Consider the following 17580-nt stretch of genomic DNA (forward strand, 5'->3'; position numbering starts at 1 on the left):
CAGGTGTTTATTTGCTCCAGACACTGACACATTAAGTCTATTGGACTGCAGTCATCTGGTGACAGAGACACATAAAGTTGTGTATCATCTGTATAACTTTGATAATTAATGCTATAGTTCTGTAATATTTTACCCAAAGGGAGCATATACAAGTTGAACAGAAGAGGTCCAAGGACTGACCCCTGGGGGACTCCACAAGTCATGGCCACTCGCTCAGATTCATAGCTGCTGATCGTAACAAAATAACTCCGGCCTTCTAAATAGGACCTGAACCAGTTAAGAACCGCTCCAGAAAGTCCAACCCAGTTTTCCAGCCTGTGCAACAGGATTCTGTGATCTACAGTATCAAAAGCAGCACTGAGATCCAACAGAACCAGGACTGATACTTGACCAGAATCAGTATTCAACCTAATGTCATTTAACACTTTGACCAGAGCTGTTTCAGTGCTGTGATGAGGTCGGAAGCCGGACTGAAATTTATCAAGATTTCCACTTTCATTTAAAAAGTCATGAAGCTGGTAAAATACAACTTTTTCAATAATCTTGGAAATAAAAGAGAGGTTAGAGACGGTCTATAGTTGTTCATTATAGAGGCATCTAGAGTCCTTTTCTTTAGGAGGCTTAATAGCAGTTATCTTTAGTGACTTGGGAAAAATGCCTGATGCCAGTGAGCTGTTAACTATCAGTAGGAGATCACTTTCCACTGTGGTAAAAACTGTTTTTAAAAAGTCGGATGGTATCATGTCCATAGTGCATGTTGTTGATTTCAAATGCCAAACTGTTTCTTGTAGGACTTTTAAATTCACCATTTTAAATTGCGACATGACATCAGAATTATTTCCGGGTTTTAGACACAGACTAATTTTCTTGTGTGACTGTGTGGAATTAATATTTTGCCTAATTGTTTTAATTTTTTGGCTAAAAAAGTTGGTAAATTGTTGCATTTCTCAGTGGAAAGGAGCTCTGGGCTTATCTGTATAGGAGGATTAGTAAGTTTTTCAATCATAGCAAACAGAGAGAATTGTTGACATTCCTGTTAATCATTTCAGATAAATGCAGCTCTCTGGCCTTGCACAGCTCATTGTTATAGTTACGCAGGCTTTGTTTGTACAGCTCATAGTAAGTTTGAAGTTTGTTTTTCCACCATTTCCGCTCAGTTTTTCTGCATTCTCTTTTTAGGCTGGTAACCACAGTGGTGTTTCTCCATGGTGTTTTCTGTTTGCTGAAAGTGCTCTTGATTCTTATCGGTGCAACAGCATCCATTACATTCAAGATTTTCAGATTGAAATGATCCAGGAGTCTATCAACTGACTCTGCACTGGTTGTTGGTAACATAGCTATGGCCTCCACAAACTTAGCACTTGTTCTTTCATTAATGTTCCTCTTCCTAATGGAGAAGCAGGTTGGTTGGACATTCTGAATGATCAGTAAATCAAACAAAATACAAAAATGGTCAGAAATGGCCAAGTCAGTGACAGCAACAGAAGAAATATCCACACCCTTTGAAATAACCAGGTCCAGAATGTGACCTCGAATGTGGGTCGGTTCTTTTACATGTTGCCAAAAACCAAACATGTCCATGGACAAAATTCCTTGACATTACCATCCGTCATGTTATCTATGTGAATGTTAAAATCCCCAGTTATGATGAAATGGTCAAAATCAGTAGAGATAACCAACAATAATTCAGAAAATTCATCAATAAAATTTGCACAAGAGAAATCTCCAGTTACAATACTTCACACAAAGATTAGAGATGTAAATGAAAGGCAGTCATGTGGCGCCAGGGTGAATTTGTCCAAACGTAGGTCCTAGTTTTATCTGGATCAGCCTTGAGGTCCACCATTAAATGATGATATTCACAATGCTGTTTCCTATTTTGTAAAATTTGTTGAACTCAGGGTTGTCTTTTTCTTTTGTACAATAAAGTCAACAGCAAGATTTCTGTTAATTCGAGCAAAATCTTCTGAATCTTCATTCTTCGTGTTCTGTCTGTCATGCATTGGTTTGAAAATGTCAAAATTCCGTCCAATATAATAACCAATCAAATGTTTTGGAGAAAAGTGATCCCGTGTTCGGTTTTAGTAGAGTGGTGATGAGTTTCGGCCATCGCTGTTGTTGGTCGCCCCCCGTGTGTCGAGCCCATTAGTCTGCAGACCTACAAACTCAGGCAAAAGCGTCACATAAAAAGCACAAAAGCACATCATGTTTATAATTAGGGGCCTGTGATTTTTGGGGGATGGGATAATTTATCACTAATCCATTCATGAGCAGTCTGTGCTCAGACAATCAGACAAGTGCAGAGAAGTAAAGACTCATAAATCCTTTATGATTAAGGGAGTACAATTATTCATGTTCAAAGGTAAGTACTGCTGGAAAACAAAGGACAGAGGCTGTTCGCCATCCTGGAATTTGCAGCTTATTTTGGTTTGATTAACTCTGTAGTATAAAGAATTAGAAAGGCTGGAGGGAGATTAAGAATCTAAATTTACTTATAAATAAGAAATAAATTTAAGGGTTTTTTTATATTATTTCAAAGGAGAAATAGAGCAAGAGACTTCTTTATAGCAGTTTTAGAAAGTATTTTTAAAAAAAGCTTTTCAATATCGTTAAACACGCAGGAGCATCTGAGTTATCTGTTTAAGAAAGAAAAAGACGAGTGATGTTGAATGAGCTTTTCAGAATGAAGTGGGAAAGAAGCAGAGTAATTTACAAGTACTCCATTATTATCCTTATATAAGCAGCAGATGAAACAAAACTTAAAAAAACATTATCAATGAAAAACTGACAAACTGGTGTTTTAATCATATTTAATGATTGCAAATCTTTGACGTACAAATCAAAGTGAGTGCTGTGCAAACAATACGCTCCGCAGCAATCCTGGAGCACGAACCCAAGCCACAGGTACAAGCCCCAGCAGGCCAAGATCGGCAGCCACCGACCCTGCCAGGCATTGGCCATCTGGGACGGCCAGAGCGAAGGGCCCAGGGCCCCAAGAGCCCAGAGGCACTGTCACGAGGTGACCCCAAACTGCAGGTTCCCACTGCCCCTGACAAGGCCGGACCCAGAGTTGTCCCCACCACAGAGCAGCCCGGTTCTTACCACGGGAAACCACCAAGAACCCACAACCACTAGTTACTCCCAGCCATTATTCAACCCCCAAAGCGACGAGGTCACAATCCTCCACCTTTATTAAGTGATGGAGCTAATTACAGGGGACCAGAGGGAATGAAATTCAGCTAACTGGTTCTTTGAGGAGGCAGACATTGTCTCACCACAGATGTGATCTAGTAAGAGGTTCCTAAACTGCTGAATACACAGATTTTTTTGGTTTTCCAGTTCACAAGGATAGTTTTCTTTGCGATGCACAAGACTGTGAGGATCATGTGTGCAGAGTTAATTGCCATATTAATATCACCCAAGTCACCTAGTAGACACAGTGTGGGGTTTGCAGGAATATTACATTTAATCCATGTTAACATGTCTTCACATACCTGAAGCCAGAACCTGCAAACAGGTGTGCAGGACCCCAAGGCATGGAAGTACTTGTCAGTTGTGTTATTAGTGCAGTGTGAGCAAATATTTGATTGTGACAGACCCATCCTGAACACCTTTTGTCCTGTATAATGAATTCTATGAAGAATTTTGAATTGTATCAGTTGCATATTTCAATTCTTAGTCATTTTAAAGGTGTTTAAACATATATGTGACCATTCATCTTTATTAAAGTTATTGTATAAGCCTCCCATTTTGAAGTTGGAAGACAGATTGAGTCTTCTAGTTTAGATAATAGTATATATGTTTTTTTAATAATAGCTTTGGGGCATGGCGATTTAAGAATTCTGCTACCCTGATAGGTAGCTGCAAGTTTAATTTGTTAATGGTATATTTTTTACATATAAAAGATTTAGGCTGGTGGTATTCTAAAGATTTAGTACTACTCATTCCATATTGTGGAGTGAGTATATCAAATAACAAGAAGTTTCCATTTTCTATACTTTGTTCTAATTGTTTATTCCTTTAATTTTCCATTGACTGAAGTTAATCATCTTTTTGTTTTGCTGGATGTCAGGGTTCTTCTAGATGTGTGTAAGCTTAGATGGAATAATTTAAGATTTTGTTGCTTTTAGAAATTCCCACCAAGCCAATAAAAAGGAACTGATGTAAATGCTTTTAAAACACCTATGTGTTTTCATGGCTGAGCTGATGAATGGCAGGTCAGAGATGACTAGATCCTCACACAATGCTTGCTCTACATTTAACCAAGTTTCATCCAGACCGCTAGGTTCAAGTCATTTACAGATATATTGCCAATTATTAGCTTATTAGATTATTAGATCCAGGATCTCTCTCTGATATTGGTTGTTTATGTTTGAAGTTGACAAACGTCTGTACAATAGGTCTTGGTCTGCTGCTCCTGGGTTTCCTCCCACCCAGACAATGGACTCTGTGAAAGAAGATGTTTTCCACTTTTTCCTCAGGGAGCTTGAGATGAGTTTGGATGAAGTTTTTCACCGTGGTCTCAGGATCCTCCTTCTTCTGCTCTGGAATCCCTGCAAATACTAGATTCTCTCTCATGATCCTCACCTGCTGATCGATCACTATTTCTTTTACCTTCTAATTTTCCTCAGAGTCAGGTCAACGACTTGGCACTCTGTGAGGCTGGTGTTCTCCACAACCAGTGTTTCCACCTGCTTCTGGCTGAATTTAAGTGCTTTGCATAACACCTTAAAACTCTTTGTGGAGAATCTCCACCAGGCTCAAACGTGCATCAAAACTACTTTGTTTCTTATCTCTAGAGATAAGAACATCTGTTGAGTCGTTCCCAGGTGATGAAATAGCTCTAGGTGAATCCTCTTTTTGCTCTCTTGGCCTTGAATGAGGCAGAGGGGGTGTATGTTTGGTTTAGCTTCCCCATTGCACTTCTGTTAAAGCACCAAACTATAAAATTTGTCAGACTGATCAAATCCTTCCCACTGTGCTCCAGAGGGTACCTTAAAATACACAATTTTCCTACTTTCACGAATGTTTTGATTAGACTGGCAAAAATAAAATTTAATGAATGAATGTTTGAGGGCACCTGGTTTGAATCTGCTGTCATGTAAAAATTACATCATTTTGTTCTCGCAAACGTGTTTGGGGATAGCTTGCAGCTTATTCTTGACACATCAGCTTCACCTTATTGAAGTTGGGCGCCGAGAAGTATTGTGTGATTTGTCAGAAATTTGAGGTGGGCATTGTTAACGTGGAAAAGCTTGAAAGCTGTCACTTTTGATAATGCGAGGCTGAATGAAAAACTTTAATTTACAGCTGTTCAATGTGGTGAAAAGTACATAAACGAATACAACACATTTAGTGAACAAGCACACGGACACTGCTGCTTGCATAGTCCCGTCATGCCCTGGATGAAGTTTCTCATTAATTATAAAATCACCGGGTCAGCTATAATCACCCCTGCATTTACTTGGGACATCTGAAGTTTACCCAAGTGTAGCTTAGTTTGCACTTTATATTTCTTATTTTGCAATTCATTATCCCCAACCATGCCTTCCATATCTATGCAGCTACACAGCCCTGTAATGGTGAAATTGTTAACTTGTTACCCCTAAGTTACAGTTATGGTTAGGAAAAAAACCTGACTTTGTCAAGTGTAGTTGTACAAAAGAGAATAACTCAGCTGAAAAATGGTAACAATTCTAGAACACCAAACAAACTACAAAAACATCCCTTAGTAGCTCAAACATTGCTATGTCAAACCTAGGCCTTTAGCTGCAAATGAATTAATCTCATGTCTGGAGCTTCCACTCCAGCTTTATACTGGAATCCCCTCCTAGAAGACAAACCAGCATTAACTGGCATTCACTTAATAAAAATAATTAATAAATTAATAAAAATTTGTCAATGTAAAGTTCGTCTTCTGTCAAGAAGTATGCAGGAGCCACATTATTGCTAGTTGTCTTTCAGCTAAGCAACTTTATTTTTCTTCCGTTACAACATGTTCTTTTTTTACTAATATTAAACAAAACTGCTTAGTACAACTATCATTACAGTCAAGAGTATAAAATATTCAAAATGCCCACATATAAATCCTTCAAAAAAGTCATTTGTTTCATCAATAGGAATACCCCTTCAAAGTACCTACAGATTGTACATGCCATGCTACCTGCTCTATAAAGACATCTGGACACTCTTTGGTTTAAATACTCACGAGAAGGCATGGGCTACACCATGATACACAACATAGAAGATATAAACGTAAAAGTAACATAAAATGCAAAGAAAAAACAGAAACAATAGCAGTAAAATGATAAAACAATAAAAATAAAAAAAATAAAAACAAGAAACAAGAAAATCCACGAGAACAAAGACTAATAATTGTTGAAGTACACTTGTGTAAACACACATAAAGCCTAGCATATGCTGTTCTTTGGTAGAATTCCACTTTCTTTCAGCACTGTATTAACAGCTGGTACAAGGGGTGCGCTGTAACTCAGTAGTCGGCCATCATAAATCAGCTGGTCTGGTGTCAGCCCTACTGCTGACTGGACTCTAAACAGACAGAAGGCAGAGACACAGCAGTTAGAGTTGCGATGCAATGAGACAGAAAATTATTTAAAGCTACTTTACAGCTCTCATGTTTCTTTTGAGAGGTATCAACACACCTTGTGTGGTACAGCCGTGCAATGTTCCTATCAACCACAGTACAGATGCCCTCTGGGCTTAGCACTCTGTGAACGGTCGGGGTGAACACAGCTCGGGGACTGACGATGTACTTGTAGTTTTCAAACCAACTCTGAGGACTGGCGGGCTCCTGGTACAGATGAGCCAGGATGTTCACCCCGGGTATGTTTTCCCAGCAGCCTTGTGGAGGCAGTGTTTGTGGGGAGGGAGGAGGCAGTGAGATGTGTTTGGGAAACTCGTTATTCTCAAACTCGTAACACTTGTCGAGGCCGTACTTTGTCTCCAGCAGTGGTAACAGCTCCAACCAGCTGGTGAGAGAAAGGTTTGGAGAGATAAAGCTTTTTAAAATAGCAATATGTAATTTTCCAACATTAAAACTGTGTTTCTGACTTGTTTGATTGACGAGTGACATTTATTATGTACATTCCTGCAGCTGTCATTGCACAGCAGTGTCCCAAGGCTGAGAAATGACACGTCTGGTGTTGTGCCGAAAAAAGCAACCCTGCTGTGAAAAGCACCCCTTTGTGAGAAGCGTAGTTGAAACCACTTGCCTGTGGACGGCATGTAGATGTGCATACTGCTCATAATCACTACACTTTGTCCTTATCAAGCGCTGTGCTTGCATAATGACAAGAAAGATCTTGAATCTTACGGACACGAAGTTCTCTGCTTTTGTTGAGTGTGTAACAAACTTTAAGAACTCAACAACAGCAACCATTACCAGCCTGTTTAAATATTGTCCTTTTTGCAGGCTGTTGGGTGGGTGTGATAATTTTGTGCATGCGTATGTGTTAGGACTGATAGTCAAACGTTTGATCACCAATGTAATTGTAAAACTCACTTTAATGATTTATTTTACATAGTTCAGGCAGATCCTCTGATCTTTGCATTTTCAATAAAGCTTATTAAGAAATAGGCACAAATAAATAAACTAAACTAAATTACTTTAACAACAACTTTTAATAACAATATTACTGTTACTGTTACAGATACAGATTTGATTAATAAAATTAAATAGACAAGTGTCTATGAAGTTTGCTGTGGCGAGTGTCAGAAGTGGTACCATCATGCATGTGTAAAGACACGTCTAGTGGATGAAGAGTATTTGAGCCATGCATGCAAGTAATGTTGGCCGTTGTTTCATGAAAGAGGTAGTGTTTATTTGCCTGGAAGTGCCAGTTTCCTGTGGACACCAGGGTTTTTGCTGGACCCACGTTAGTTTGGGTGTTTTGTGATCAAATCGGCCAATCAGGTAAATATAGTTTTAATGTGTTTTAGTTTTTATATTGTGGTTGTATTTGTAATGTATTTTGTCAGGTTGGGTTTAAAAATTGATTATTCAATTTGAGTTGATTTAGATTAAATAAATCCAACATCGATTCAGAAAACTTGGAGATCAAGTCCATCCAAAATCAGCTTCTCTTGCCAAGATAATGTCAGATTAATATGTTTTTTTCATCAGTCTGGATTACATTCACCTGTAAAGTATTCAGCGTATTACGGCTGACATTAGCAGCTAAAGCTAAGACCGCAGGCTCTCATATTAGCAGCTAATGCAAAACTTGCAGGTGCCGCCACGTTGAACAACAGGAAGGTTTTAAAATGGATCCAATATTCTTTGTAGGTTTTATTAACATCAGTGTGTTATCTGTTATCTGAACATTAGAATATTAGATTGACTCAACTGAATAAAACAGTTTATCTTTTTTGTGTGTGTGTGTGTGTTTTTTATTTATTTTTTTTTTTTTACATCACAGTATTTCTGTGAATTTGGGGAAATACGGTATTATGTGTTATATTATGGTATTTCAGAAATCCATTTAGATGTGTCACATGAGATTATTAAAGTAATGTGATTACTACCAGATAATTGATTTTGATTGTAAAGGCAGTCAGTGTTTTATACAAATGAGAACCTGAGAACGTCTTTAATATTCAAGAAAAATAAGTGGTTTTACAATTAGCTGAATGAATCGATACTGAATCAAAGCCCTCAGCAGGGACGGGTCTGAGAGGCACTGGGCCGCGTATAATGGGTGACTGGGTGTGTGAATTCAACCCTGCAGGTATATTGTTTTAATGTTTTAGAGATTAAGTTTAAATGTTCTTTTGGTTATAGTAATTTTGTGTTTTGTTTTGTTACAGTTGTTGTGCGTTGCCACCTGCTGTGCTTTTAGAGATTATTTGTAGTTTTTTTTTGTTTTGGTTAGTCCACGTCCAAGTCCTCATTGTTTTCTTTGACTCGGTTGTACGAGCGGATTAAACCATGCAGTGGACATGCATCAAGATCAATTACTGTTTTTGGTTTATGTTTTAATGTGTGATTTGTAAAGAAGAGAAAGGACTATGGTAGAAAATCACCGGGTTACCATCAGATGGTATATTAATATTAAATTTAAAAAAAGAAATACTTTTTGTTTGTAAGAGGGAGGGCAGGGAGGGGTGGGAACCCAATGGGAAGAAGCAGTACAGGAAATGGATGGATAGATGTTCTATTAGGCCCGAGCACCAAAGGCAGTGCTAAGGCTTATTGAAACAACTCTGTTTTTTCCGTCTTCTTATTATTATTATTCTTCTCAATACTCAAATGCATTTTTGGGGACCTGACCATGCTCAAAAGCTCACCAAATTTTGCATACCCCCGGTACACATGTTCTAAATCGTCAGGCAAACCATAAATTCTTTTAGCCATTTTGGGTCAAAGTCACCATCTTGGCATTTCACTCTTGCTTAAAATCTATCTCCTCCTAGAGATTTCATCGTACTATCATCAAAATTACTCAGGACGTTCAGAAAGCATTTGTCTTTAAAATTATTAAAAAATTTACAAAACATGAAAAACAAAATTGAAATAACTTCCACATAAAACAACGTATCTGAACCAAAATAGCCATATATGATACCAGTACCATCCTGAAGACATCTACATGTCAGTAATCGGATTATGAATTGGCCATGCTCCCTAGCGACAGGAAGTCATGGTTTTAACAATAGAGTTTGATAATATTGAGTCCAGTAACTTCCTTTTAATTGACATTATTTAAGCTCCCGTGTCCGTCTGCAATGCTAAATGCATTTACTTATTGGAAAATAAGTTACAAATTACTGTGCTTTTGCTCTGTTTGTCTTTTACTAGTATAACTTTTTGACCAGTTGACAGTTTTTTAAATTAAAATACAGCTGTACACAAACTGTTAGAAACAGCAAACAAAGTAGGTAAATAAAGACAAGTGTTAAAAGTGGAACATTTAGCAGCAGAGGGACATTAGGAGAAGAGACACTGAGAGGAAAAAAATTTAACTTAAGGAAAGTAAAGTTCGTCAAAAAAAAGTGTTTGAAAGTTTTTCTCGTCTGTCTACATCGGAATACATGTATAGTCGACAGGATCTGTCGGACATCAGCAAAGACAAGATTTGCAACGTTTTGGACTACGAAACAACAGAGACACTAAGGGAGCTTGGACTGCTCTGTAAGCTTGGAATCACACCGGACTTGTCTGCAACTCCTCCCCAAAAAAGGAGGTGTGTGAGGAAGCAGAAGAGGGGAAAGCATGGAGGTATCCGGGCTAGGCTAGCGGCTAATCCAACTCGCCCAGCCACACCATCTATCCTTCAGGCAAACATACGATCATTGAACAATAAAATGGACCATATACAACTGTTGAGGTCAGCGAATCGGACAGTGTGTGCTTGTTTTCACTGAAACAGGGCTGAACAACAACATTCTCAACTCCGCTATACAGTTGGAGCAGCTAAAATGCTACCGAGCGGACAGGGCCCTCGTAAACGGAGGAAAGACCGGTGGCGGCGAGGTCTGTGTTTACATCCATGATGCGTGGTGCCGGGACACTATAATGTTAAGTTGACACAATTCATCACTGGTGGAGTTTGTGATCATAAGGTGCTGTCCTTTCTATCTGCCCAGGAAGTTTACTGTGAACTTACTAGTTGCAGTTTACATCCTTCCCACCAACAACAACAATAGGAGTGCAGCACTTAATGAACTGTACCAAGCCATCAGTGAACAACAGACAGCACACCCAGACGGCTTCACCATCCTTGCTGGAGATTTTAATCATGCTGATCTCAAGACTGTCTCTTCAAAATTTCACCAGCATGTTCATTTCCCCACAAGGAGAGACAATATTTTGGACCTGGTCTACACGTCACACAAAGGGGCATACAAATCACCCCCTTCCCCCACATCAGATTCTCTGATCACTTTCCTGTTATGCTAATGCCAGCATACAGACAGAGAGTGAAAGTCACCAAACCAGTTCAGAAGCAGGTAAAAGTGTGGCCAGAGGGGCCTCCTCTGCTTTTCATGACTGCTTTGACAACAGACTGGGAAATGTTTAAGCAGGCAGCCACTTACAACAACCATATAGACATTGAGGAGTACACAGACACTATGATCTCCTACATCACCAAGTGCATCAGTGATGTGACCCACACAAAGAGCATCATCACACGGGCTAACCGGAAGCCATGGCCGACAGGGGATGTCCACAGGCTGCTGAAAGCCAGAAACAACACCTTCAAAGCCAGGGATGAATCTGGCCTGAGAACAGCAAGAGCCAACCTTTCCCCAGGCATCAGGAAAGCAAAACAGGAGTACACACACAAGATAACCTCCCACTTCAAAGACAGCAGAGACACACAGAGCCTATGGCACGGCATCCAGGCCTTCGTGGACTGCAAGCCTGCGCAACAGAGCTGCGAGAGCAACACTTCTCTGCTCAACAACTTGAACAGCTTCTTTGCACACTTTGAAGCACAAAACAACACACGGCCACAGAAAACCCCACCCCCTCCACACGACCAGACTCAATGCCTGTCTGCCACCAGTGTGAAGAGGACACTCTCCACCATCAACAGCCGGAAGGCAGCAGGTCCAGACAAAATCCCTGGGCTAAACAACCCACAGAGGATGCATTCTGCTCTGCCCTCCACCCAGCCCTCACCCACCTGGAAAAGAAAGACTCACATGTGAGATTGCTGTTCAAAGACTTTAGTTCTGCATTCAACATCATAATACCACAACAACTCATCTACAAACTGAACAAACTAGGCCTCAGTACCTCCCGCTGCAACTGGTTGCTGGCCTTCCTCAGTCAGAGATCACAAGCAGTATGTGTCAGCAACAACACCTCAAGATGCATCACACTGAGCACAGGGGCTCCCAAAGGCTGTGTGCTCAGTCCCCTGTTCTTCACCCTGCTGACACACAACTGCAAAACATTCTACAGCACAAATCACCTGGTGAAGTTTGTGGACAACACAACTCTGCTGGGTCTCATCACCAAGGTAGACGAGACTCACTACAGGAAAAAAGTTGATCTTCTGACCACGTGGTGCAGAGACAACAACCTCCTCCTGAACGTCAGCAAGACCAAGGAGATTTGTTGTCAACTTCCACAGCGGCAACATCCAACACCCACCACTGGCCATCAATGGTGCTGCTGTGGAGAGAGTGAGCAGCACCAAATTCCTCTGGGTTCACATCAGTGAAAACCTCTCCTGGACTGCCAATACTGCATCACTGGTGAGGAAAGCAAAGTGACGCCTCTACTTCTTGCGCAAACTCAAGCCATCACCCACTCTGGTGAACCACTTACCTCCCTGAGGATTTATACATCACCCGTCTCACCCGGAAAGCGCACAATTTTAGCGATGCAAGCCACCCTGCATACAACCTGTTCAGCCTCCTGCCCTCTAGTAGGTGGTATAGGAGTCTCCGTTCCCATACCACCAGACTCACTAATAGCTTCTTCCACCAGACAATTAGGATGTTCTCTCCCCTCTCTACCCTTGCTTGCTGGTACATGCTGTCAACCTTGTGTGGCTATTTTACAGTTTAATAATGCAGTATATTTGTGGCCCCGGATGCTGGTTCCCTTACAGTCACCACTCTCCTGGACTCTGGCTCCCTACGACATTGCCTCCAGCTCTGAGGCCACCACTGCCCAATGCCTCTAAACATCTAATCCATCAATGGCAAAAACCTCACCCAGCGTGTCCTCCATCGTCAAACTCCACCTTTATCGTTTACCCCTGATTTCCACCGGGTGCATGCGGGCACGTTACAGCTGCACCACAGTGTCCACTACTATTCGCGGCCATTTTAGTCAATGGTTTTGTTTCCACTGGGTTTGCTGCAGTGCGTATCAGAAGAGTCCCAGAAGAACATTGTGTTTAACCAGTCAGGGGATCTCAACGTTTTTTTTTTTTTTTTTCATCACGGATTACGAGACGTTTATCCTGGAAGTGGAGAATCACAAGATTCTCCAATTCTCCTGTGATTTCGTGATCTTTTGGATCCTGCGAGGTGGACTGCACTTGCGAGCTCTCCACACCTGACATGCTCCCAGTGTAGATTGAGGCACCACGGAGGTCGGAACAGTATAACTATAAAATCAATAAAAAATAAAATCAATAAAAATCAATAAAAGCAAACTCATACTGGGTGAAATGCCAATGAAAAGAGGTGGGTCTTTAGAAGGGATTTAAAACTGAACAGTGATGAAGCCTTTCTGACCTGCAGTGGCAAAGAGTTCCACAGCTCTGGTCCCGCCACAGAAAGACCCTGTCCCCTCTGAGCTTCCTCCGCGTCCTCGGCACCAGGGACCGGGAGGGGGACTATATGTGAAGGAACTCAGAGAGGTAGGGGGGGCAAGGTTATTTAAAGACTTAAAAACAAATAAAAGGATTTTAAAATGAACCCTAAAAGAACAGGCAAGCACAGTGTGGCTAAAACAAGATAAATGTGCTCTCTCTCTCAAGTTCCAGTCAACAGATGTGCTGCAGCAATTTGCACCAGCTGCAGACGGGACAGATATTTCTGAGAGACACCAAAGTATAAGACATTACAGTAATCCAGCCATGTTGTTATGAAAGCATGACTTACTGTTTCAAAGTGCTGCTTTGAAAGAATGTGCTTGGCCTTTGCCAGTTGCCTCAGCTGGAAAAAGCTAAATTTCACCACTGCGCTGATCTGCCTGCCTAGGTTAAAATCGCTGTCCACTTTTACTCCCAAGTTTGTGACATCAGATTTACAATACTGCGCCAGAGGACCCAAGTCAACAGGAGAGGACCCACTGGCACCAACACTAAAAACCATAACTTCCGTCTTCTTTTCATTAAAATGAAAAAAATTTAAGGCCATCCAGGCTTTGACTTCATTAAGACAGAGTAAAAGTTTTCTTGGGAATAAGAGTCCTTGCATTTAAAGGGGACATAGACCTGACTATTATCAGCATACAGATGTGTTATTGGGAAGCACAACTGTGCTTTACAAAGGGTTAAAAACTTTTCTATTTGGTGCCTATTTTAAAAACAGCTGTTAATTCCCCACTCTGGAACGTTATTATTTGTATTTTATCTATTTTATTTTAGCTTTTTTTTCTTTTTCTTTCCCTTCTGTTTTTATTTTTTAAAATGGTTTTTAAAGCACTTGTTATTGCTTCTTCCAAGCGGCTATAATGCTTTTGTTTTACATAAAGCACTTTGAATTGTCGTGTACATGAAATCTGCTATACCAATAAATTGGTCTTGCCTTGCCTTGAATGGAGTACGAGTTGATGAGATTTAGAAATCATTGACTTGGTTATTATTTACATTTTACACAGCATTCTGACTTTTGTGGAATTGTGTTTCTAAAACCTCAACAAGAGACTTCATGAACAAAGATCTACCTGTTGACTGATTGAGGCAGAATGAGCTCATCAATGTCCTGCATGGCCACATATTTAGACCGGTACATGTATCTGTAAAGGCAGTCAGTGAGAGCAGGAATCTGGCCGAAGTAGTGAAGTTCACCAGGACCGTGTTCAGGAGACCAGTTGCGAGACACTTTTAAAAACCTGGATAGAGACCAAGGAATCACTTCCAGTAAACCTGAGGAGAAAAAACCAGGTGGTTTTAGATTGTCCACATATCAGACAGTAATTAACAGTAAATATATTAAATTTCTTTGTAGTAATTATTTTTTTACATTTTGTTAAAGGGTCAAAAGAACACTTCAGATAAAAAAAAGAAATTAAATTTTCCCCCCTTATTTTTGTTGGGTCAGCCTTTAAAGAGTTAAAAAGCTCATCAGCATGGGTGACTGAAATTTAAACTGAAACTAGGAGCATTTCACTCCTTTTATTTCATGGAAATCCTCCCCTTTCACAACTTATTGTGGTTTGTAGAGTCAGTCTCAGTGTTTCTATGAAAAAACACAGTCAGGAAATCAGCAGGAAGTAGATACTGGACCTTTGTGTGTGTAGTAGTCCAGTATAAGCTGCGTCTCAGCGCTGCAGCTGGTCTTATAGACGACCACCTTGTTGACTCCCAATAACTGAAAAATTTCTAAACTCTGTACCAGCTGCAACACAACACATATATTCACATCACAAACTTAATCAAAATATGAGCATTCATCTGCAAGACCGTCTTCAAAATTTGGTTTCCTCATTTTCATGGTTGTACGATGGAAAGTAACAGGGCATGGTCCTTTAGGTTTTCTTCTTTTCTCCATCTTGGTAAATATACTTAAAAACATCTCATTCAGTTAGTTCATTCTTTATAATCATAAATAAGAAAATGTGAGGTGGTCTTACCTGAAGCACGTTGGTGAAATCATACATGGTGGAGAGACAGACAGTGAAGTTATAAGGAAAGGAATCACTCTTGGGATTTTGGTTTTGAATTTCCAGAAACTCAAGTTTATCTACAAGACCAGACAAAGACAGATTTTGGAAAACATATTTACTTAACTGTGTGTTTAAAAACAGAAAAAAACATTAAATTCCACAGCTACACAAAAATATATTGTACTTATATATATTATATATCATTACAGTTTGCATACCGTAATGGGCTTGGGGTTGAAGATGCAATCATATACCTGCTTCAGAGAGCCCACTCTCATCTGGACCAGTCAGGCAGCACTTTGAGGGTCATGTTCTTTGATTTCTCAAGTGCTTTTAATACGATTCAGCCTGCTCTGCTGTGTGAGAAGCTGCAGAAATTCCAGGTGGATCCCTCCACAACCACCTGGATTTACGACTACCTCACAAACAGACCACAGTTTGTGAGACTGAAAGGTTGTGTGTCTGAGATGGTGGTCAGCTGCACTGGAACACCACAAGGGACTGTACTTTCACCATTTCTATTCACGCTGTACACCTCAGACTTCCAGTACAACTCTGAGTTCTGTCATCTGCAGAAATACTCTGATGACTCAGCAGTTGTTGGGTGTATCAGTGATGGACAAGAAGCAGAGTACAGAGAACTGGTCGGTCAGTTTGTGAAATGGTGCGGTGACAATCATCTCATCTTGAATACCAAGAAAACAAAGGAGATGATTGTTGACTTCAGGAGGAACAAGAACACACATAGAAGTGTTTCCATCATGGGAGAGGAGGTGGAGGTGGTGGAGGAATACAAGTACCTTGGAGTTCAGCTGGACAACAGACTTGAGTGGAAAAGCAACACTGAGTACATTTACAAGAAAGGTCAGAGCAGACTCTACTTCTTAAGGAAGCTGAGATCTTTTAACGTCTGCACCAAAATGTTGCAAATGTTCTACAGGTCTGTTGTTGAAAGTGCAATCAGCTTTGCATCAATCTGCTGGGGCAGCGGCATCAGAACCAGAGACTTGAAAAGAATTAACAAACTGATCAAGAAAGCCGGTTCTGTGCTTGGAGTAACTCTGGAGCCGCTGGAGTTGATCATCAAAAAAAGAATTCTGTACAAGCTGACGAAGATAATGGAAGATCCTTCACACCCTCTACACAATGCCGTGACGAAACAACAGAGTGTGTTCAGTGGGAGGCTTGTTCAAGTCCGATGCAAGACAGAGAGATACAGAAGATCCTTCCTTCCAGCAGCTATCAGGCTGAAGAACAAAGCCCTTAATTAATTAATGTGATTGTTTTAATAAAAAAAAAAAAAAAAAAAAAAAAATTACTACTACTACAATATTGAATTTCCCTTTGGGATTAATAAAGTATTTTTCATTCATTATATATACAGAGCCTCCCATTGGATCATTACTGCATAGATGATGATGTTTCAGCTGCTGTTAAAGTTATTTAACTCTAACTGATGCAGTGAGCAGCTTCTTATTTCTTAAATGGTAAAAAGTGGTAAATGGTCTGTATTTATATAGCACTTTACTGTACCTGGAACGATACCCAAAGCGCTTTACATCATGACAGACAGACAGACAGACAGACAACTTTATTTATCCCCGAAGGGAAATTGCTTCACGTCACGTCACATTAACACACTCACGCACTGATGGCGGAAGCTGCCATGCAAGGAAGCTCAACCACGACAAATCATCATCATCATCAATTATGGGTTCGGTGTCTTGCCCAAGGACACCTCAACATGAGTTCGACTTGGCCGAGGATCGAAACAGCAACCCTCGGGTTACAAGATGAGCACTCTACCTTGCTGAGCCACGCCGCCCCTGAATGAGCGGGAAGATGCAACTCTCGGTCGTGAAAAAGATGTTAATCTGTTTCAGAAGGGTTAGATTATCGGCATCAAGCAAAGCAAGAATCTGAGGAGGTTTCTGAAAATACTACAACTAGGTTAAGAACTGTCCAGCAAAAACTGGAAGGATGGTAGGGAACCATCATCTCCCAGGAGAAATGTGGTTGGAAAAATATCTTGAATGATGGTGATCGGTGATGACTTAAATGTTTGGTGAAATAAAATTGTGCTGTGATCTTGGGTTGCTGCAGCTGGTCAGATGTAGGTTCAACAATGTTATGTGTCCAAAGAATGAGGTTTAGCTGACTACCTGAATATACTGAATGACCAAGTTATTCATCTTCCCTGATGGAACGGCCATATTCCAAGATGACAATGCCAGGATTCATGGGACAAAAATTGTGAAAGAATG

At 40.4% G+C, this 17580-nt stretch overlaps 1 protein-coding gene across 1 annotated transcript in view; it reads right to left on the bottom strand.

Moving 5' to 3' along the window:
* Nucleotides 1-6031: 6031 nt before the first annotated feature.
* LOC121645545 overlaps nt 6032-17580 on the bottom strand; it is a 62935-nt gene continuing 51386 nt past the window's right edge. The window contains exons 5-7 of the mRNA XM_041994035.1: nt 14375-14576; nt 6663-6989; nt 6032-6549 (exon numbers count right to left, since the gene is read on the bottom strand). Coding sequence (XP_041849969.1) covers nt 6411-6549; nt 6663-6989; nt 14375-14576 — 668 coding nt within the window. The 3' untranslated portion in view covers nt 6032-6410. The remainder of the gene's footprint in view (nt 6550-6662; nt 6990-14374; nt 14577-17580) is intronic.

Source organism: Melanotaenia boesemani, chromosome 9 (assembly GCF_017639745.1).
Source record: "Melanotaenia boesemani isolate fMelBoe1 chromosome 9, fMelBoe1.pri, whole genome shotgun sequence".
NCBI classification, from domain to species: domain Eukaryota; kingdom Metazoa; phylum Chordata; class Actinopteri; order Atheriniformes; family Melanotaeniidae; genus Melanotaenia; species Melanotaenia boesemani.